This window comes from Gobio gobio, assembly GCF_949357685.1.
Source record: "Gobio gobio genome assembly, chromosome: 8".
In the NCBI taxonomy this organism is placed as follows: Eukaryota; Metazoa; Chordata; class Actinopteri; order Cypriniformes; family Gobionidae; genus Gobio; species Gobio gobio.
Genome location: NC_137114.1, coordinates 29,243,218 through 29,266,449, shown reverse-complemented (window position 1 = coordinate 29,266,449; position 23,232 = coordinate 29,243,218). Strand labels below are relative to the sequence as shown.

The 23,232-nt window shown below is 43.6% G+C and overlaps 1 protein-coding gene across 1 annotated transcript; it reads left to right on the top strand.

The window, feature by feature from the left end:
• The first annotated feature begins 6,357 nt into the window (after positions 1-6,357).
• pitpnaa (phosphatidylinositol transfer protein, alpha a) lies at positions 6,358-18,648 on the top strand. The gene is made up of 12 exons (XM_079823090.1): positions 6,358-6,707; positions 7,822-7,852; positions 11,467-11,615; positions 11,709-11,800; positions 11,968-11,975; positions 12,634-12,708; positions 12,819-12,902; positions 12,979-13,056; positions 13,141-13,251; positions 13,441-13,563; positions 15,144-15,211; positions 17,869-18,648. Exons 1-11 carry the CDS (start codon positions 6,691-6,693, stop codon positions 15,189-15,191), a joined length of 816 nt encoding a protein of 271 aa, XP_079679216.1. The 5' UTR covers positions 6,358-6,690; the 3' UTR covers positions 15,192-15,211; positions 17,869-18,648.
• Positions 18,649-23,232: the final 4,584 nt, after the last annotated feature.

The window sequence follows — 23,232 nt, the reverse complement described above, 5'->3', positions numbered from 1 at the left end:
GCCAAGAGGATCTCTTCACTCCTACAAGCCTGATCTGAGTCATCGACAGCTTTCGAGACGAGCAGCTTTCCAGAGGCGTTGGTGTTACGGCGCGTTCCAGTGATCATCATACTGCCTGCCTGCTGATCTGCGCAGTGGTCCGCTAGACAGCTGGTGTGTGGTCCCTGGGCGCTTCGGCGTTCTCTGCGAAGCTTCCTCTCATAAAAGAGCTTACACGTGACGCGTCCTTTTCAGGATGTCTCGTCCGTGTACTTCTGGGTGTGGTCGGTTGCTTTCCTCTTCTGATGGGCACGAACACTGTCTGATATGTTTGGGCTTTCAGCATGCTCAGACAGCGTTCGCGGATGAGTCATGTTCTCACTGCGGGAACATGACCATCGCAATGTTGCGGTCAAGACTCCATGACCTTCGTACTGAAGTGAGAGTCCCCTCTACCACACCCCGATCTACTGAGTCCCAGAGGCCCAGTACTTCGGCTGGTGGTCAGGGTGACTTGACGGTTACGGTGTGGAACAAAGCCCCGACGCTCATGCCTCGGGCCACACCCCCGTCTTGCACATTGCAACCCGCGAGTGTTCAGATGCAGATCGCGGGGCCGGCTCCGGCCCCCCCGCGCATCTCATTTGGCGCTCCAGAGGAGGATGCGATGTCGATCACCGCATCACAAGGTGGGCTCGAGTCCTCTGGAGATGACGACTCGGCTGTGCTGCCGCCCTCGGGCGTGCCAGCATTGCCCGAGTCAGATCCAGAGCTGACAGCCATGTTGTCTCGGGCAGCCGCGAGTTTAGGGATCGAGTGGAACCCTCCACCCTGTCCCGAACGCTCAAGGCTCGATGATTGGTTTTTGGGGGCTCGCGCTGACACCCGTCAGTCCTTGCCCTCAATACCTTTCTTTCCCGAGCTGCATGAGGAACTCACGCGGTCCTGGAAGTCCCCGTTGTCTTCCCGTGACCGTTCACTGACTTCCTCCGCCTTCTCCGTCCTCGATGGGGCGGCAGCTAAAGGGTACACTGGGGTCCCTCCAGTTGAACGTTCTGTTGCGATGCAACTGTGTCCTCAGAGCGCTTCAACCTGGCGTGGTGATCCTAAGCACCCCTCCAAAGCCTGTCGATTCACATCAACCTTGGTGGCGAAATCGCACAGAGCCGCGGGGCAGGCTGCCGCTTCGCTGCATGCCATGGCGATCCTCCAGGTCTACCAGGCCAGGATCCTCAAGGACATGCACGAGGGTGGAGTTGATCCGGGGCTCTTAAATGAGCTGCGTGCCGCCACCGACCTCGCTCTCCGGGCGACGAAGGTGACCGCACGCTCCCTGGGTCAAGTGATGTCCACAAATGTGGTCCAGGAGCGTCACCTGTGGCTGAACCTGGCCGATATGCGGGACACCGAGCGAACCCGGTTCCTCGATGCCCCCATATCCCAGGCCGGCCTCTTCGGCGGGGCGGTTGAGGACTTCGCCCAACAGTTCTCAATCGCCCAGAAGCAGACTGAGGCTATTAAGCACGTACTGCCCCGGCGGCCAGCTGCTGCCTCCACCCCGCCGCCGGCGCAGTCAACTCAGTCTGCTCCACGCCGAGGACGCCCTCCTAAGGCTCCCGCCCCTCCCACCCGGTCCAAGCAGCAGCCTTCACCCGGGCCGGGTCGCGGAGGAAGCCGTAGGAAGGCGTCCAAGTCCCCTCAGGCCGCCCCGCGCCCCGCTAAACGCCAGGCCAAGCGGCGCTCCTGAGACGGACGGCTCAGGGATGGGAAATTCTTTCGAGGAGATGGTAGCAGGACCACTCCTTCCCCCGGTGGAGGGCCGGGGGAGAATCCTTTGTTCAGCTGCTGGCCCCCGGGTCAGCAGCACCCTATGTTGGTCAAAGAAAGAATTAACACTCCCATCCCTGAGCCCACAGAGTCCGGTGATGACGGTGCGCGCCACCCACGGGTCCCGCCACTCGCATCCCACTCTGTCGCCAGCCTCCTGGCAGAGCAGACCCCAGTGGAACGCTGGTCCTTCCCTGGTCTCCTCTGTCAGGACGCAGCTGTCAACCGTGCCCCCGCACCGGGACGCCCCACAGCCTCCCATGTCCGGGCCGGTGACGCTGCATCGCTGCAAGCCCACACCGGGTACGTCTGTACACCGTATGACCCCGCTGGTGCAGTTTCTGGATGTCTGGCTTCAGCTTCCAGGGCTGTCCCGCTGGGTCGAGCGGACCGTCAGGCGCGGCTATGCGATTCAGTTCGCACGGGTTCCTCCCTGCTTCCAGGGAGTCCGTTCCACCATGATCGGGGCCAACGCCCCCGTCATGCGAGCGGAGATTGCCACCCTACTGGCGAAGGGTGCGATCGAACCTGTCCCTCCAGCCGAGATGAATTGCGGGTTTTACAGCCCGTACTTCATTGTACCCAAAAAGACCGGTGGGCTACGGCCAATCCTGGACCTGCGCATCCTGAACCGTTACCTTCACCGGTTTCCGTTCAAGATGTTGACAGCGAAACGCCTTTTCGAATGCGTTCGTCCTCACTATTGGTTTGCAGCGATCGACCTGAAGGACGCCTACTTCCATGTCTCCATTTTGCCTCGACACAGACCGTTCCTACGGTTTGCTTTCGAGGGGCGGGCATATCAGTACGCAGTTCTACCATTCGGGCTATCTCTGTCCCCTCGCGTCTTTACGAAGATTGCCGAGGCAGCCCTTGCGCCCCTTCGGCAGCACGGGGTCCGCATCCTGAACTACCTCGACGACTGGCTCATACTGGGTCCCTCTCGAGAGCAGGTTTGCGGACACAGAGATCTGGTGCTCCATCACCTAGCCCGTCTGGGCCTTCGGGTCAACTGGGAGAAGAGCAAACTTTGCCCCGCGCAGAGGATCTCTTTTCTCGGTATGGATATCGACTCGGTCGCCATGTGCGCGCAGCTTTCGAGCGAGCGCGCGCAGTCTCTGCTGACTGCCCTTCGACAAGTCGAGGGCCAGAGTGCGGTTCCACTGAAACATTTTCAGAGGCTCCTGGGGCATATGGCATCTGCAGCCGCGGTAACGCCGCTCGGATTGCTTCATATGAGACCGCTTCAGCACTGGCTACGCGATCGAGTCCCGAGATGGGCATGGCGGTCTGGCACGCTCCGGGTCCCAGTGACTCGGGCCTGCTTACAGACACTCACCCCGTGGTCGAACCTCAAGTTTCTACGGACCGGAGTGTCCTTAGAACGAGCTTCCAGGCATGTTGTTGTGACAACAGATGCATCATCCACGGGCTGGGGTGCCATGTGCAATGGACAAGCAGCCGCGGGCTCCTGGACAGGACCCCAGCGCCTTCTGCATGTCAATTGCCTCGAGTTACTGGCTGTACGGTTCGCCCTGCACCGCTTCCGAGCGTTGCTGAAGGGTCAACATGTGCTAGTCAGGACAGACAACACGGCCGTAGTAGCGTACATCAACCACCAGGGCGGTCTACGCTCCCACCGTATGTCTCAACTCGCCCGCCATCTCGTTTTGTGGAGTCAGAAGCGCCTGAGGTCCCTTCGTGCTGTCCACATCCCTGGAGACCTGAACTGTGCAGCCGACGAGCTGTCACGGTTTCAGCCTCTCCCCGGAGAGTGGAGACTCCACCCCCAGACGATCCAGCTGATATGGGAACGGTTCGGCGACGCACAGGTAGATCTGTTTGCCTCCCAGGACTCTTCCCATTGCTCCCTGTTTTATTCCCTGACCGAGGGCACCCTCGGCACGGATGCACTGGCGCACAGCTGGCCGTCCGGGCTACGCAAGTATGCGTTTCCCCCAGTGAGCCTTCTTGCACGGGTACTGTGCAAGATCAGGGAGGACAAGGAGCAGGTCGTCTTGGTCGCCCCGCTTTGGCACGGCCAGACCTGGTTCCCAGAACTCTTACTCCTTGCGACAGCCCCTCCCTGGCCTATCCCTCTGAGACCAGACCTTCTGACTCAGAGACGGGGCACCTTTTGGCACCCGCGTCCAGCGTTCTGGAAGCTCCACGTGTGGCTTCTGGACGGGACACGGCAGGTTTGAGTAGCCTTCCACCTGCGGTGGTCGCTACCATCACTTCCGCTAGAGCTGAGTCTACGCGACGTCTCTACGCGTTGAAGTGGAACCTCTTCGTCACATGGTGCTCTTCCCGCCAAGAAGACCCCTGGAAATGCCCGATCGGGTCCGTGCTATCGTTTCTCCAGGAGGGGGTGGAGCGAAGGCTGTCTCCCTCCACCCTGAAAGTGTACGTGGCCGCAATATCTGCCTACCACGATCTCCTGGGAGACAAAAAGGTAAGTCAGCACGACCTGGTCATCAGGTTCCTGAGGGGAGCGAGGAGACTGAATCCTCCTCGCTCTCCTCTCGTTCCCTCTTGGGACCTCTCAGTAGTCTTAAGTGCTCTGCAGAGGCCTCCCTTTGAGCCTTTGCGGTCGGCCGAGATTAAGTTCTTGTCTATGAAGACGGCTCTGCTGACCGCATTGGCCTCGCTTAAGAGGGTCGGGGACCTGCAAGCATTTTCGGTTGACGAAGCGTGCCTTGAGTTCGGGCCGGCTAACTCTCACGTGATCCTGAGACCCCGGCCTGGATATGTGCCCAAGGTTCCTACCACTCCGTTCCGAGATCAGGTGGTGAACCTGCAAGCGCTGCCTTTGGAGGAGGCAGACCCAGCCTTGGCATTGCTCTGTCCAGTACGCGCTCTCCGCGCCTACGTAGACATGACGCAGTGTTTCAGGACCTCAGACCAGCTCTTTGTCTGTTATGGTGGAGAGCGGAAGGGAAGTGCTCTCTCAAAGCAGAGGTTGTCTCACTGGGTGGTGGACACCATTGTTTTGGCTTACCAGCAGCAAGGTCGACCATGTCCCCTTGGTGTGAGGGCACACTCCACCCGGAGTGTGGCCTCCTCTTGGGCTCTAGCGCATGGCGCCTCGCTAACAGACATCTGCAGAGCTGCAGGCTGGGCGACACCCAACACATTCGCCAGATTCTACAATCTCTGAGTGGAGCCAGTGTCCGACTTTGTACTCGCCCCCCCGAGGGGCCGGTAATGGACCACGCTCAGGTGTCTTCGCTTGCTCGCCATTCCACTCCCATGACTGGATACGTGCGATATTTTCCTCAGGTGAGCTCCCCGAGAGCCCTGAGCTCCTCCAGCACTGTCGACGCCGACATCAGTTCAGTCTGCCCTTTCGAGCCCAGACCCTCATGTCCGGCCAGGTGCTCCGTGTGCATGGTTCCCCTCTGGCGACCCCCACACGAGTATTCCCACCGTAAGCCTCCTCAGTGAGCAGGTGTCTTTCCCTTGGCAAGTCCCTGCCACCCCTAGGGTTAAAAATCCACCTTCGGCTGGTACCCTAGAGATCTTCCATATGCAACCCTCAGCGGGTCATATGTGTATTCTCTAAGTCCTCCCTACGGTAGGCATCTTGGCATTCCCTCACTGGGATATGCTTCCCAGTGTACCTTGGTAATCCTGTGATAAGTGGGAGTCCTAGGGCCTTAAGTGGCGGGATCTCACACTTACGCAGGGCACTGGTTGACAGCTGAGTGGCGCTGTTTTACAGGTTCCCCCATTCGTTAGTCACTAACGTACGTCGTAGTGACTGAACGAAAGGGAACGTCCGGTTACGTATGTAACCCTCGTTCCCTGAGGAGGGAACGGAGACGTACGTTTCCTTAGCCACGTCAGCTGTGCTGCCTGGAACGCTAGGAGTTCAGTCTTGGCTCCTGCAGCAGTAACATAATGCGATGTTCGCAGCGTACTTCCTTATATACCCACGAGGTGGGGCGGAGTTACGCATGCAAATTCCGCATGCCCATGGCATTGGCACTGCCATTGGGCGCTGTTGAATACGATGAAGATGATTGGCTTCTAAGCGAAACCCCCATTCGTTAGTCACTAACGTACGTCTCCGTTCCCTCCTCAGGGAACGAGGGTTACATACGTAACCGGACGATAACAAGTGATGATAACAATAACTTAACATTTTTTTAAGTTATTCATTAAAAAGCTTGTTTTTTTATAGTCTTTTGTTGTAAAACAAAACAGAACAGGATGAAAACTGAATACTAACTGAAATACAGAAAACTGATACTAAGATTTCCATGTTTATGAATTGTGAGTTTAATATTTTATCAAATATTTAAGACTAAAATACAGAACAACATTTTCATGGCAAACATTGTGCTGTAGCACAAGTGCTGAACATAAATGAAGGTGGAATGGAGAAAGACTAGTTATCTATAATCGTCAGGCTGACAGGAAAGTCAGGTCTGGGACAGGATATATAGCCTTAGATTTAACACAAAAACAACTTCACACCCAAATCCCTTCTGTTGAGGTCTCATCCTAAATTTAAAACCAGCGGAACAAGAACATCAAGGCCTACTTGACATCCATGTGGACACACAGTCACAGTTTCTATAAACCTGTGTGTTGTTTGCGCTAAGGAGTTAAATAACAGCGCAGGGTGTGTCGCAAGCTTCTATGTGCGGCTCTTGACCAATCAGATTCGCTCATGGCCCGGTTTCCATTCTAGTGGGTGTGGTTGCCGTGACGACGCGGCGATCCTGTCGACATCTTTCAGGAAATGAATTTAAAGAAATTAGAAATCCAGGAACTTGAACTCATTGAACAGTCGCTGCCGGGAGGACCAAAGAGTCGAAGAATAAACCCTCTTTAAACTAGTTTGAATGTTGGGCACGCGGAGCCGAAGGAGATAACATGTTAATAAAGGAATTGTAAGTAATTTAGAAAAATTTAACTGGGCAGAAGTTTTGATCTCGCGCTGAACTTAAGTTTGGGGCGCGTGTTTGGTAACTTTCGCCGGCAGCAGCCAAATGAAATAAATATGTTGGTTTTATTTTTACTAATGAATTAAGAATGTTTATGAATTATGGAGTTAATTCAATTATATAAAAAGTATATCGTAGAGTTTGATCTATTGTCCTGTTTCGGATTATATTATTTATATTCCAGTTAAATTCAAATAAGTTTTGATCAGTTTAAGTTAGTTGCTTTGCAACGTGAAAGGAAACAAGAACATTTTTAAAGTTACAAAAATCGTCCAAAGCTGCAGGTAGTATGTATGTGATTGTCACATGCTACTGTTCTGCCGGTCACGCGTCATAATGCACTTTATGACTTAAAAGTATGTGCTGTTATTATATAGTGTATATACATATTCAGGAATTAGTCCTCTAACCATATTATGACAATACTATTTACATAACAAGAAAATGAAATGCTGCCTGATCTAATTGAACGTCTCTACGTTGACGTTATGATGACATTACAGTAATGGCTTTTATAATACTTCATGTGGGCTGAATATGGTGATTAAGAACTTTTAATTAGACACGTCATGGAAAACCTGAGAATTATCGTGGGGAAGAATGTGGGAAGTAATCCTGGTTTTAAAAGATTAGTATGCATTTCTTCATCAGTTTAACTGTTAATGTGTTTGTGTTTTGTTGGGCTTGGGTGTAATAAAATTCCCTTTTGATTCTGTTTAGTATGCAGACATCTACCTTTTTGTTAACTTTGGTTTATGCCACATATCTCACCCATATCTTATTCTAGTTTGAGACCACTCAATGAAGTAAACTCATTATGAAAAGATATTATCAGAACATGTTTCATGATTGCAAAGAGACATGGGACTGAATAAAGCAACTTCAGTTCTTAACTAACTAAAGTGCTGTAATTTATTATTAAGGCCTTCAGATGGTAAAAACAGGGCTTGTGGGATATAAAGTTGTCCAAAAAAATAAACGTGATTATGAATGAACAAAGAGCTCAAAGGTCACCATGGCATTTTTGCTGACTTAATTGCCTTTCTGTTTTGTCTTCCAGTCGAGTCGTCTTGCCCATTTCTGTTGAAGAGGTATGTATTGTAATTGATCTCTTTTCTTGAGATCTTGCAGGTGCTTCTTTGTTATTTATATTGATAAAAATTTCAATTTTAGTCTAGTCATAATTTGAAAAGTTCTTGAGGCTCATGGACGTATTGTGGCATGATGACAGTTTTTCTGTGACTCCAGTTTTCCAGACTCCGCCCAAACTGTTCTCATGGGCAGGAGTTTAGACATTCAAAATGATGAATTGAAAAACAGCCTGAGGTTTGTGTGAAAGTGGCCTAGTTAACTGCATGCCTGTATACAGTAGACAAGGACAGCCCTGTAACTAATTGTAATCTGAGACCGGGCTTATCACACATTATCAAGTGTACCATCTTTGCTCCAGCTTACCAAGCAAAGGTTGAATTTGTTTATCCCTGTCATTTCTTGCCCTCGCTGTTGTAGTATTTGTTGATTCAGGTCGGTGTGTTTTTTTATCCTGGATATCTGAGCGTCTTGCTGCCGTCGTTCTGTATCTGTAGTGTTTAAATAATAAATCCTTGTTGAAAAAAGTCAATTGTTCTCGTCTAAACGGCAGTAAAAACAGACACAGGTTTGGCATGTGTTGTTGCATTCCTTTCTCTTCACCTGTGCAAAAGGCCATATAATATAGACTGGTGCAGAATTAAACTACCCAATCAGCTGAAATGGGAAGCACACAGAGGATATTACATTGTGGAAGCTGGTTTTGTAGACATGCCCTGTGTAGGTGCAGTCAGAGAGCAGGGGCTGCTGGGAGCTACATGACTCATTTGTGTCTGGATGTCAGGGTTTTATAATTAAATAGATAAACATTTATATTTATAAATAAATAATATATTTGAACGTTTTATATGCACAACATATTAGTACCTTAATATTGTTTATCAGCCTATATTTGAGGAATTTGAAGGGTTTTTATTTATGGATATCATAAATATTGTCCATGCTCAAAACCCCTTAATTATAAAACCCTGTTAAATATAATTTTTCATACTGTGAATTATAATGTTATGCCTAAATTCACCATGTTACATGACATGTTGACAATTTAATGACTTATCGATGTAACCCTTTAATATCACTGCAATCAGTTTTCATACTGTGTACGTACATTATAATTTGGATGCCTTAATTCACTTGTGGCATTTAAAATGATTGTTTTTACTGTTTTATTTTAAATTTTTGTAGAAAATAGTATGGATTTTTAATATCGACAAATTATTGAATTGTCATAACATTCAAATTAATTAGTGCTGTCAAAACGATTAAACGCGATTAATCTCATCCAAAATAAAGGTTTGTGTTTACATGTGTGTACTGTGCATAATTATTATGTGTATATATAAATACACACTCATTCATGTGTATATTTAAGAAATATATACTGTTTCTATATATATATATATTAGTGCTGTCAAACGATTAAAATATTTAATCGCGATTAATCGCATTAATGTCATAGTTAACTCACAATTAATCGCACATTTTTATTTATTCTAAATGTCCCTTGATTTCTTTTTGTCCCATTATTTTTTCTTATTTTAATGCTCTTATCAACATAGAAAAGTGGATCGGCTTGCTTTGTTCAAATGTTTGTTTTATTGAAAACAACATTGGCATACTTTAGTGTTCGATTTCACACCAACATTCTCACTTGGAGCAAATAATCGCTCACACAATGTAACACTGCCCATCAATAAAAGGGTGAAACAAATACTTTGTTGCACAAACAGCCCCTTCAACAGCCCTTTCTAAGGGATCAAAACAAAATATATATATTAGTGCTGTCAGTTAAACGCGTTATTAACGACGTGAAAAAACTACAAAGTTTGTTAGACCAAAAAGAACGTTAATCTCGCGATAAAAAATTGACGCCGTTAAAATAGGTTTGCGTTAATGTCGTTAATAACGCGTTTAACTGACAGCACTAATATATATATATATATATTAGTGCTGTCAGTTAAACGCGTTATTAACGACGTTAACGCAAACCTATTTTAACGGCGTCAATTTTTTTATCGCGAGATTAACGTTCTTTTTGGTCTAACAAACTTTGTAGTTTTTTCACATGCTGTTGCAACAACTAGTAACGTTAGAAAAACTACAACACCACTCCGGATGTAGCTAGACCGGAAACAAAACATCAGGCACGCTGCGGCTGCCCGCACTCGTTTGGGCCATTAAAAGATTAGACGTGGATGGCAAGCGTGAGACGCCGAAATGAGAAACGTATTAAGCCATGGTTTAACTCAGGGGTCTTCAACTAAAAGTGCTTGTCTTGAGCGCTGCTTTCTGCTCTGACACCAGACGCGAATGAAGCGTTTTGCGCGAGTGATTTAAGTCAATGCAAAGACGCAAATAGACATTCTGCGGCGCGGATTAAGCGGCGTGCATGTCGCGTCATTCGCGTCCGGTGTGAACGCACCATCAGTCTCTTCTTCACTGCATGCTTGACCGCGCGTCTGGGTCTGAACGTAGTAACTGAGCATTGCAACGTTAACTGTTTCATTACGTCAAAAGGCTTCGCGGTCCGGATTCGGACCGGAGTCCGCTAGTTGGCGACCCCTGGTTTAACTGCACTATAGGCGGAGTCCTAGTTTACCTTGCATGTGCACTTTGTAATTTTATTTTGTATCACCCTGTTTTGATCCCTTAGAAAGGGCTGTTGAAGGGGCTGTTTGTGCAACAAAGTATTTGTTTCACCCTTTTATTGATGGGCAGTGTTACATTGTGTGAGCGATTATTTGCTCCAAGTGAGAATGTTGGTGTGAAATCGAACACTAAAGTATGCCAATGTTGTTTTCAATAAAACAAACATTTGAACAAAGCAAGCCGATCCACTTTTCTATGTTGATAAGAGCATTAAAATAAGAAAAAATAATGGGACAAAAAGAAATCAAGGGACATTTAGAATAAATAAAAATGTGCGATTAATTGTGAGTTAACTATGACATTAATGCGATTAATCGCGATTAAATATTTTAATCGTTTGACAGCACTAATATATATATATACTGTTAAATATATTTATATTATATATAAAGCTAAATATTTTATATATAAATATAACAAAAAAATCTTAAATATATACATGCATGTGTGTGTATTTATATATACATAATAATTATACACAGTACACGTACATATATTGTAAACACACTTTTTTTTGGGATGCGATTAATCACAATTAATCGATTTGGCAGCCCTAAAATTAATATTGTTTATTGTCACTGCCAGAATTAGAATAAAATGTTTGGTATTTGTTTCCAAAGTGTCCAAAACTGATAAAACATCTTTATCCTCCTGCAGTTTTTAGTCTTGGGCAGAAGCTTGTCTAAGTTGGAGAACTAGAGGTGCATTTGCTAGAAACATTAGTCACCAGTTTCCCTCTTTTCTATCGTAAGATTATAGGGTCTGAACACTTCCTCTATAATTGTGACCGTTTGTTTATTGCACACCGGCATGTATATGGCTATTTATTTATGTAGATGTTGAATCCTCTCCCAGCACTGTACGCAGCCATGACATGACAGAATACATACATTTTTTTATGTGTTTTTGTTTGGCATTATACTGTAATTTGCATATGGTCAAGTTAACATTATTCTCTCACATACAGTACCAGGTGGGTCAGCTGTTCTCTGTAGCAGAGGCTAGTAAGAATGAGACAGGAGGTGGAGAAGGGGTGGAGGTCCTGAAAAACGAGCCCTACGAGAAGGAGGATGGAGAGAAAGGACAGTACACACACAAGATCTACCGCTTGCAGAGGTAACAATCATCATAATTATTAAAGCAGAAAAATTGGTCATAGTCTGCATCTCAGTTTTTCCCTGGGATTCTCAATCTCTCTGTTTTATGCAGTAAAGTGCCAACTTTTGTACGGTTACTGGCCCCTTCATCTGCCCTGAATATCCACGAGAAGGCCTGGAATGCTTATCCTTACTGCCGCACAGGTACCGCACACAGTAACACAGCTTATCCCTGGAGCTAAATGTACACAATACATAAAGCATTATGGATCTGTTAAACTATTAACTAATAGGACTGACCAAATTCACATTTAAAAATGTTTTTTTCTCTTTTTGTCATGTGATCCCTACATCATCATTCATCGCTCCAGTTCTTACGGTGAGTGTATGAGACATCCGCGTGTAACTAAATGAAATATTTCACTATTAATAATAATATTAATCAGCATGAACAATTCTTTTAACAAGTAAACTGGATTCTTATCTATACACTACCCTTCAAAAGTTTGGGGTCCGTAAGATTTAAAAAAAAAGTTTTTAGAAGTCTCTTCTGCTCCCCAAGGCTGCGTTTATCGGACAAAAATACAATAAAAACAGTAATATTGTGAAATATTACAATTTTAAATAACTGTTTTCTATTTGAAATATATTTCGAAATGTAATTTATTCCTGTGATGTCAGAGCTGAATTTTCAGCACCATTACTCCAGTCTTCATAGTCACATGATCCTTCAGAAATCATTCTAATATGCAGATTTGCTGCACAAGAAACATTTCTGATTTTATGTTGAAAACTGTTGTGCTGCTTAATATTTTTATGGAAACAGTGATACACTTTTCAGGATTCTTTGATGAATAGAACTTTCAAAAGAGCAGCAGTTATTTGAAGTATAATTACGTTTGTAACACTATACAAGTCTTGATCAATACTTACTAAATAAAAGTATTCAATATTTTTTTTTTAAAGAAATCTTACTGACCCCAGACTTTGAACAGTAGCGTGACTATATATCAAATCTGTTGTGTGTGTTTTTATAGAATGAGTACATGAAGGACAATTTTCTAGTCATGATTGAGACGTGGCACAAGCCTGACCTCGGTGAACAGGACAATGTGAGTAGGCAGTCGACTGATGCAGATGAATTACACCTCACCAAAATAAGCATGAAACCGATTTTAAGTATCTGTAAGAATCTAACCATGTCCTTTCTGTTTTTTTGCAGGTCCATAAACTTGACCCCGAACAGTGGAAGAAGGTGGAGGTGGTACACATTGACATTGCTGACAGGTCTCAGGTGGACACTAAGGTAAAGAAAACTGAGTGTTTACTTTCAATGCATGATCAAACTTTGAGAATCGCTGACAGTTTAAACGTCTTTACAGGACTACAAACCAGACGAGGATCCAGCCACATTTAAATCACAGAAGACTAATAGAGGACCATTAGGACCTGAGTGGAAGGTCTGTGTGCTTTCTTAATATATAGCTCCAGGATTTTTTCTGTAAAGTTCTGCAGTTGATCAACTTTGTTCCTGTGTGTTGCAGAAAGAACTTCCTCAGAAGACAGACTGCCCTCATATGTGTGCCTATAAACTAGTCACTGTCAAGTTCAAGTGGTTTGGCCTGCAGAATAAAGTGGAGAGTTTCATCCACAGGGTATAAAACTATAAAACACCTCATGCTGTGTTCAGTTTGACTCAACAAAATGTCCATCATGGAGGTGCAGATTAGAAAGATAAACAGTTAGTGTTTGTTCATTTTATTAGAGGGCTTGGTGTTTGTGTGTCGGCCTAGTTTGAATGCCGTGACTCATGAAACATTAATGTTTGTTTGGTTTGACTTCAGCAAGAGAAGCGTCTCTTCACCAACTTTCACAGGCAGCTCTTCTGCTGGATAGACCGGTGGATCAATCTGACCATGGAGGACATCCGTCGCATGGAGGAAGAGACGCAGAAAGAACTTGATAATGTGAGTTTAACAAACATTTTTTTGAGTGCAGACACTGTGTTTACCACAATCATTTATAATATTCACAGGTTTTCAAATAAGATGTAGTGCAGTCTTATTGTTAATTAAATTAAAAGATAATTGAATAAAGCTGAAATAAAATATAAATATCAGATAAAAAAACTGTTCTGTGTACCTTCTGGTAATTCGATTTTCTATTTAAATAGAAATGAGAAGGTGTTTTTTTTTTCTTATTTTGTTTAAGAAAATGAAAATGAAGCTTTGTATTTTTTTTTTTTTGGGTTCACTTTTAATATTTTTTTTCTCATGCATGGGTGGCCCTTTTCAACTCATCCTGTCTTCTGTATACTGTCAAGAGTTCATCTGATGTACTGCTCTGCAGATTAGTTTCAATAACATTTCTTCATAATGTTTGGATGTTTCATATTTCTTGCCAATATACATCTCGTTTAGAGCACAACACTTCTCGGGGCGGCGAAGGCGCGTTCCCTTGCATTGCCATTTTTTGTAAAAATAAATAGAACAAAGTGTGTGCGCTTTTTGCGCTAAAACTTGCCTCACAGACAAAACTGGCTACTGTCTTAAATGTCTACATAATATTCTGATTATGTAATCCATATGAAACCAACAAGAGGTATAGTCGTTCTCATTTGGACATGTAAACGTCCCCATCACCTCCATAGAACAAAGCACCCAGCTTCATCAGGTTATAGCCTATAACCTTATATAGTTTTTTTTATATGTGAGGAAGCCTTAAATTGACCTCAGAAGAAGTGTTATTATTTTAAAAAATATATATATAAAATAATAGCGAGTGAAAACATCTTAAATAGGCCTTTTTAGAATAAAATGAATCATTTTCCTCCATGTTGTTTTAGATCACATAAATCCAACTTTTTTTTGGTTGGTTTTATTGGTTATGAATGCCTGAATGAATGCATCAGCCTTGAAAATATAGATTTGTTTTTTCATCTTGTAAGTGCCGCTTGCAGTTGTACCTGACAAAGCCGCAGGATTCTTATGAACAAGCTTGGCTCGCCTGCCGTGTCTCTCCTAGTGAAAATGTATTGATCTGCGTATACCAGAAGACTGGTGGGAATGGAAGACTGGTGGGAAGGGTTGACTAAAGGGGCGTTTCGGAGCCGCCCACACATTTGAAACCAATATTATAAACTTTTATTTTTTAACTATGAACCAAAAATATGCAAGAAGTCTTGTTTTTCCATTTCTTAAACAAAACAACACAATGCAGTATAGATCCAGTGCTGAATGACCTTGGTCAGAGGAGATATTTCATCTATATAACATTTATGGATGCACCGATATTAAATTCAAACGCTTAACTAGAATCATTCAGCTCAAGTTCATTTGGGCAAAATTATTAAGTACAGTATGAAATTTTTTCATTTTGTGGTTTGGTAAAGATTACATTTAACAGTGTTATTAAATTAATGTATTAAAGATTAACTTTAAGCGAGCGCTAGATGACAGCAAAGGTCAAAAAGTAAAATTGGAGTGAAGCATGTATAATTAAATATCTATTGTTGACTGTCTGAAATTCTCTCTTTTTCTGCCCATAGATGCGAGAGACCGAACCAGTGAAAGGCATGTCTGCTGCAGATGAATGAGGCACTTGTTTATTAGGACTGTGAGTAAAGCTGTGCTGATGGTTTATGTCTCAGTGTTTATTTACACCAAGTGCAAATAGACCACCTTGTTGGCAGATGCTATTTACACTAACTCTGCCCACCGGTTGTCTGAGTGAGCCAGACAAAATTAAAAGTGATAATGATAACTGGATCGATCAGTGGTGTGGAGAGTTAGCTTTTGATTACCCCAGTTTGAATTCAAATTTTACCAAACTTTTTCTTCTCTCTTTTCCCATCACATATCAGCTCGGAGAGAAGTTCATCAAGAAATGCTTAATGGGTATAGAATAGTGTGTAGAGTTTTTTTAAGGGGTACATAACACCCGATCTCATGTTAATCTTGAGTACCTAGTATTGCATCCTTCATATCTCTGGGGAGTCTTTAGTTTTATATTATTTATAAAAGACATACGCTGTAGCGATTCTTTCCGAAAACAGCAGAGCTTGGGCAGGCGTGTAGTGGGCAGAGCTAAAGAGACACGAGCGCGCGCACACACACACACACACACACACACACAATACATCATGGCATTATCCCTTGATAACTTTAGATTCACTATACGTTCGTGTTGTTTGTTATATGCACTTATGAGCGCATTGACAACAAAACACAGACACATTTGATGCAGTTTCAACTCATGACCGGGAACAAACGAACACACTTGTAGAACTCCGTTGCTGCTCCGGGAAAACAAACTGCATCCACGGTTTCCTTAATGCTGGGTTATTTGGAACAAGGTTATCTTTCCCTCACAACCAAAAACACATTTCTTTAGTGACGTTGTTGATTTCGTGGTCTAAAAACATAAAGGACAGCGCTGCTAGACCCGATTCTATGGGGGTGCTAGAGCACCCTCAAACGCAAGCAAGCACCCTCAGTTATACTGTAATATTATTGGCGAAACAGATTTGGCAGATTCAAATGCATCTATTTACAGCGAGTTTTTGCAGCAGTGAGTAATGTAGCCAATCACAGATATAGCTGTTGATTTCTCGAACGCGATCCGAATCTCACTGCTCAAAACGCCAGAGTTTTTATTCAGTGCTGAGTTATGCCGCCTTCCCGTGCTTCACGATTATCGTAAATACGAGTTTTCTAGGTAAAATTACACATGAACGCCCTCACATTGAATGCAGTGAGCTCGTAATCACGATTTCAGAAGTCGCAATTACATTTCTGATACCACGTGAAGGCGGCATTAATGCAGGCTCACGAAACCTCTCATTAACAAACAAAGTCAAGAAGACACGATGTAAGTAAGAGATTTATTATTGACGACTTCATTTTTATAACGGAACTTTGTGAGATCGCGATGAACTGACAAAGCAACAGCATTTTAGTGATCATAGCGATCTTTGCTTGGCTCACTTTCGAGACTACAGTCATTTATTGAATAAAACTATTATTGCTAAGAGGACCAACGGCCAGTTGCATGCAGTTAAGTTTCGGAAGTGACATCTAAATATAAATGCCACTCTGCACGAGACAGAAATATCCTCCTGAGACCCAGAATAGAGGTTTTGCCTCTTGTAGAGGACATTATTTAGCGAATTTCTCTGACAACATACACAGTTTTTAGTCTGGATATTCTTATGAAAGTATTATTACAAGTCTTTTTACATTTACATATTGTTCCAAAACTCTTTAATATGCAAATTAGATACAGTGTATAGATGCATTGCCTAGAATGGGAATGGCATTTATGGCCATGTTTACACACATATTGCATAAAGTAAATTGGTATATCAAATTATTCTGTATCTTTCATAACATTGAGAATCCTCTTTATACAAAGTTTGGATATAAAAAAAACTTGAAGCATAAAAATTGATTGGTGAATGAAAACAAAAATGCCATTGTTTGTCTATTCATGTCTTTTAATTTTCTCAATAACGGGGTTCTGATGTCCTCTACAGAGCAGAGGATATAGCATATAACATAGGAATTAAAAAAATATATATATCAATTTGTTTTTTATGCTCCAAACAATAATGACAGGGAAAAAAACAAATGTAAATCCACAAAACCTTTTTTTCTGGCTCTCAGGAAGATGACATGTTAAAAGACTAGTAACGCATTAAAGCAATGCAAAGGCAGACTAATAGATTAATAGACAATTTGTAGCAAAATATTTTTGAAATTCCAATTATTGGTAAATTACTTGTAAATAAATAATCATACATTTCTCACTGTACACTGCTATGGTAGAGCCGTTGCTTAGCCTATCTACACTTTACTAGAGCACCCTCAGTAATTTCAGAAGCACCCTCAAACAGTTGAGAAGGAAAACGCATGAGTAGCAGTATAATAGATCAGTCAATCAGGTCTTAAAGTGACAGCAGCCTAATATACCTGCTGCTAAAATGATGAGATAATGTTAAAAATATCTTCCCCAGGGTATCGGTCAAAATTGTGGACAGTGAAAATGTTGAGTGGCTAGTAACTTTGGAAAACCACTAGCCACAGTAAAAAAAGTTAATGTCAAGCATATATATATATATATATATATATATATATATATATATATATATATATATATATATATATATATATATATATATATATATATATATATATATATATATATATATATATATATATATATATATATATATATATATATATATATTATCTTATATTATTTTGTATTTTCAGATGTTGCAGTCTCTGCGGTATGATGGGCTGCTCTCTTCACGCTTCACTCCAGTAGTTTCTCTCTTTTCTCAACATCTGCACACAGGAGATTCTGTCCAGAGGTGTTTCTTACACTAATTAATATCAGCATTTTTTTTTAGCCCATGTGTCTACCCCATGTCTAGTAACTTTTATTTTGAAAGTGTCTCCATGTTTATGCTTTTCTTTCTTTTTGTTGCTTAAGTTGACTGACATCAGCAGTTGGTTTTTAAATAACCCCTCACTATCTGTGTCACCAGCATGTTTACACGTTTTTCTAGCAGACGTTTCCACCCTTGAAGTATTTGCTTCAGGTTTTGTTTTGCCTCATGCCTCATGCCTCATGCCAAACCACCAAGAGTTTATATTATTAGAGGGCTGCAGCTGACCCATTGTTACTCATAAGCCACTTACTCAGGACTTTTTGTAGATTTGAAAGGACTGAATTCTTATAATGTGGTAATACCATGTTTACAGTAATGGCGTAAAAATAAACTCACTTTAGTTCAGTTGAACTTCCACCCAGGGTCTAGGGAGGTAAATATATGTTGGATTGGAGATGTATTAGCACATGTTTTGAGATATGCATTGTGCCTCTGTCATACGATGCTTACTTATGAACTGTATGTTGAAGCGGTATTCAGCTGCTCTGTTCCACTTTTTCCTTAAGACTCTGTGTTTACTGGACTTGGATACAATGTAATACTCGTTTCATAATTGTCTCATGACCTGATAATGATTATTAAAAAGAATTTATATTATTATTGGCTGTAGAATGTATTTATTGGGCTTTAAGGTGTGGTCATAGTGAGAACTCGTTTAACAAATCTTTTGACATGTACAAATAAATTAAGGCTAAATAGAAAAAGAAACCCAAAACTAATAAAAAATTAAGCACAAAAAAAATTGAGAACTGAAAATATATTCAAAATATTAAAACAATTACTATAACAATATATAAATAATACTAAAATAACACTGAATGCTATTTTCACATGGATACAAAACTGAATTTGGAGTTTATTTGAGGTCGTATGTACATTCATTTAATAACTACATGTATTACATGACAGCTTATATTACCTATTTTCCTTATTTCAGGATGGTTTTCTTTTGATCCCATTAGCTTCTCTTTAATAAACTATTTCACATTCTTTTGGTATTTACAAAGTGATTGGGTAACAAACACAGTGACAAGAATATTGCTTTAAAATACACTAGCTGCTTTATCTAATGCACAAACTCATCATCAAGTCATCATCAGCGTAGTAGATCAAATGAACTCCACCAGTGATGTGTACTTTACAGTCTATAAATAATTGACAGTTTGTGGTTCACTAATGTGCAATGCTGTAACATAGGCAAACAACCTAGCTAATACCCAGCATAGTTGGACAAGGGAAAAAATGGGGTTACGGATTATGTCCTTACATCCCTCATTCAGGATAATGAGTCTTTGTGATAGTTCGAATGGTTTCCAGATCTGCAAAACAAGCCCATGTGCCAATCAAAACAGGCCCAATGATAAAATAAACTGACCAACTCAACACTATATTACATATTCATTATATTTTACTCTAATACCATTCACACACATCACTCACTCTTAATACAGTGAACGCGCCATCTGTTCTTCAGATTTTTCGTTTATTTGGCCCGTGTTAGGGATTTTTCTTTTGTGCTTCAGCAATCACATTTAGTGGAACTTGCTTCGTTCTCCTCTCAGTGAAGCACAATGGATCTGCATCATTGCTAGCCACCATGCTCTCGCTTCATTGCAAGCGACAACCCGCAAGGTAAGTGTGTGAAATGCCTGGCCTGTCTCATGCACGCGAGGCCCACACTGTGACGTGGGCAAATCGGGTAACGCAGTGAAAAACGCCTGTTTATGGCTTCACCCACTGATCGAGTAACTCCTATTATTATCGCAGAGACCTGCTTGCTATTTATGGCACTTCTGACTGCAAGTTTTGTGAGAATTTTGAGCTTAAAACTCTCCTCGCTAGGCTGGCTTGCTTGCTTTGAAAAGGATTCATCCGCTCTTCCCCCTCGCTCTGCAACCAATGAAGCGGCTGAGGCCCTTCATGAATCCGAGGCCTGGGGATCGTATGGAGAGCGAGCAGGCCGATTTCTCCCCCTCTCTCTCTCGCCCGAGCGCTTGCAGCATGTTGATTCTCCTGTGGAATTTCTACTTGATTATTTATGCCCCAGTCCAGAGGGAAGCAATGCCGTTTTCGGCCCCGCCTAGCGGCCAGGAAGCGCAGCCTTCTGTTGCCTACACTGAGCTTGTGGACGTGTTAACTCGTGCTACTGAGAAGCTTAACATTTGAGTGGCCTGACAAGCCTCACGATTCCACTCGCCTGACTAGTGTGGCAGCCTCTGACTTCACCGACCTGGTTGGTTTTGTGGAGCAGGGCTATACTAGCATTCCAGCGGTTTAGGACATGTTGGCTACTCTTTCGCCTTCCGCTCCTTCTTGGAAGTCCCCCCTCTTCTCCGGTCTAAGCCCTGTAAGACCACTTCCGCCCTCGTAGACAAATCCTACATGGCAGCTGGCCAGGCAAGTATGGTGCTTCATACCATGACCATTTTTCAGGCCTAGCAAGTGGAGGTCCTTAAGGAAATGGACGAGGACAGAGGCCTGACACAGAAAGCGGTCAAGGAGCTGCACAGAGCTACTGACCTGGCACTGCGTGCAGCTAAGCACACTGCATGCGCAGTTGGACACAAGATGATGGTTTTGGTGGCTGTTGAACGCCATCTTTGGTTGAATCTCACTGAGATCTGTGAAAAGGAGAAATTCTTCCTACTGAACGCCCCTATCTCCCATTCAGGTTTACTTGGAAACCAGCGTTCAGATCAGTGGTCGATAAATTCCATACTGCTAAGACACAATCTGCTGCCCTTAAGCAGTTCATGCCTAAGAGGGCTTGTGAACCCCAGGTTCAGGGATCACCTCGCACACAGAAAAGAGCTTCAGCTTCACAGGGGCGTTCCTGATTTTCGGGTCAGGAAACAGAGTTTCCCCATCTCAGAAGGGTGGGACAGACACAGACCACTGAAATGGGTCCTGGGCTGAATACTCAGAAAAGCGTCTTAACTCCTTCTCAGCAGACCATTTTCTTGGGTGTCCAGCTTGATTCTCTCTTGATGCAGGCCCACTTGGCCCCTGCTCAAGTTTCCAGTCTCTGCGTGTGCTTGGCCCGTTTCAGACTAGGCCATCATGTCGAGGTAGGCTTATGGGGCTCATGGCAGCTCCTGTGCTGCCTTTGGGTGTGCTTCATATGAGGACATTTCTGTGGTGAATGAAGCTAAGGGGCATTCGTCCTTCTTAGTCAACCTTCCGTCTGCTGAGAGTGTCGTGCTCTCTGGAGGAAATGTGAAAAATTTGACTCCGTAACCCCTGTGGTTCACCCTGTCTCATCCGATGCCTCTGGGGATAGATGACTTTGCTCATCCATGCCCGGATTTGAGTCTATAGGAAATCCCTGCAGTCCTTTGCAGAGTGAGTGAGGGTTTGAGGGTTTACTTTGCGGCTATCGCTGCCTGCCGGGAGTCAGGCGAGATCCCCCTAAGTATACGCTTGAGACCTGCACGTCCTGGGATAAATCGATTGTTTAGAAAGGGTTATTGGAGCCTCCTTTTCGAAACTTTGGAGTCAGCTCCTGATCGGATTTTGACTCTCAAGGTGGCGCTTTTGTTAACATTGGCCTCTCTCAAGCCTGTGGGGGATCTGCAGGCTTTTTCTGTGAGTGGGCCTTGCATGGAGTTTGCCCCGGGTCTTGTGAAGGTGTGTCTGCGACCCAGGCCTGGTTAAGTCCCTAAAGTTTTAAACCACATCATTTCGCTCTCAAGTAGTCATACTACAATCTTTCTTTCTTCAATCATTCTCCTTTTTCCTTTCTGGAGGAGGATAGACTTAATTTGCTTTGCCCTGTTCAGGCATTAAAAGTATATGTGGACTGTTTTGGCCAGTGGCATGAGTCATCTCACTTGTTTGTATGCCTTGGGGGTGGCTGCAGAGGGCTCGCCGCCTCTAAGCACAGGATCTCTCATTGGGTGAGAGACGCAATTTATTTGGCATATGAGGTGTGGAAGCTCCCTTCACCTCTGGTGAACTCTACTATAAGTATGCATCTTCTGCGTCTTCCCAGGCTCATTTTAGAGGAGTTCCTTTTGAGGATATTTGTGTGGCGGCAGGTTGATCCTCTCCAGACACATTTATCAAGTTTTATAACCTGGATTTGGATGCGTCCCCTGGTTCTTTGAAAATGAACTGGTCACTTTGGTCCTGGTTGAGTTTGATCTGGCTCGAAAAAAAAGAGAGGGAAGAGAGTACTTAGGCCAGACCTGGCAGCGCTTAGCTTGTGTGGTATATCGTTCCCATTGCGTCATTGCTACGCAGCTTTGAGGGAACCTATGAAAGAGAACGCCTCAGGTTATCTGTTTATTTCACACCGACATAATAAATTGTTCTGCATCTGCGAGAGTGTAGGCGGGCTTTTGATATCGCGGCTCTACCTCCTGCTCTCTACTGCGCAGACTCTGGTCTCGAGGTCCCTACTACGCAGACTGTCCCAAATCTGTGCAAGATGTCAGCGCCATTTCCGGACCTCCGGAGGCTTCACTTTTCTTCAACGGAAGAGAATGAAGTCGCATCGTCCATTTTTTGTTGTTGTTGCTATCTATGGTTCAGACAATCAGTACCAACCCCAAGGGCGTTCCCATTGCGTCATCGCTACACAGAATCTTTTTCCCTATTCAGAGGACATGGGTTACACAGGTAACCCGAGACGTTTTCAAAAGCCAATTCCGCAGGAAAACACACCAGAGACTCTTCCACAACCATAAATTGAGGCTTTTTCCAGAACTCCTTTTTTTAATTTTAAATCTTATTTTTCTGTATTTTTTACCATTCATTTCTGCTCAAACATACAATTGAAAGTTGGATTGTTAGATGTATTGTTAGTCTTGCTAAATTGCTTACGCTGTTCCTCATTTCTAAGATACTTTGCATAAAAGCAAAATGTAAATATTTTTTTTTGTCCAAAGGAAACTGTGAAATTCCATGCATAAAGGCCCATTTATACTTCTGCGTCGAGTGTACGCCGTAGTGTACGCCGTAGGCTACGCGCGTAGCCGACGCCGTCGTGAGCATTTATACTTCTGCGCTGTTGTCTGCGTCAATGTGCAATTCCACATGCAGACGCTAGGAGGCAGTGTCCTCGGGCATGTTGGTGTAATCAAGACAACAGCCGAAGAAGAAGCAGCTTGATGTGTAGAATGTGTACATTCATGTCGGAATATCAGCAGCAGTGAGAGAGCGGCTTTTCTTGCAGCTTGAG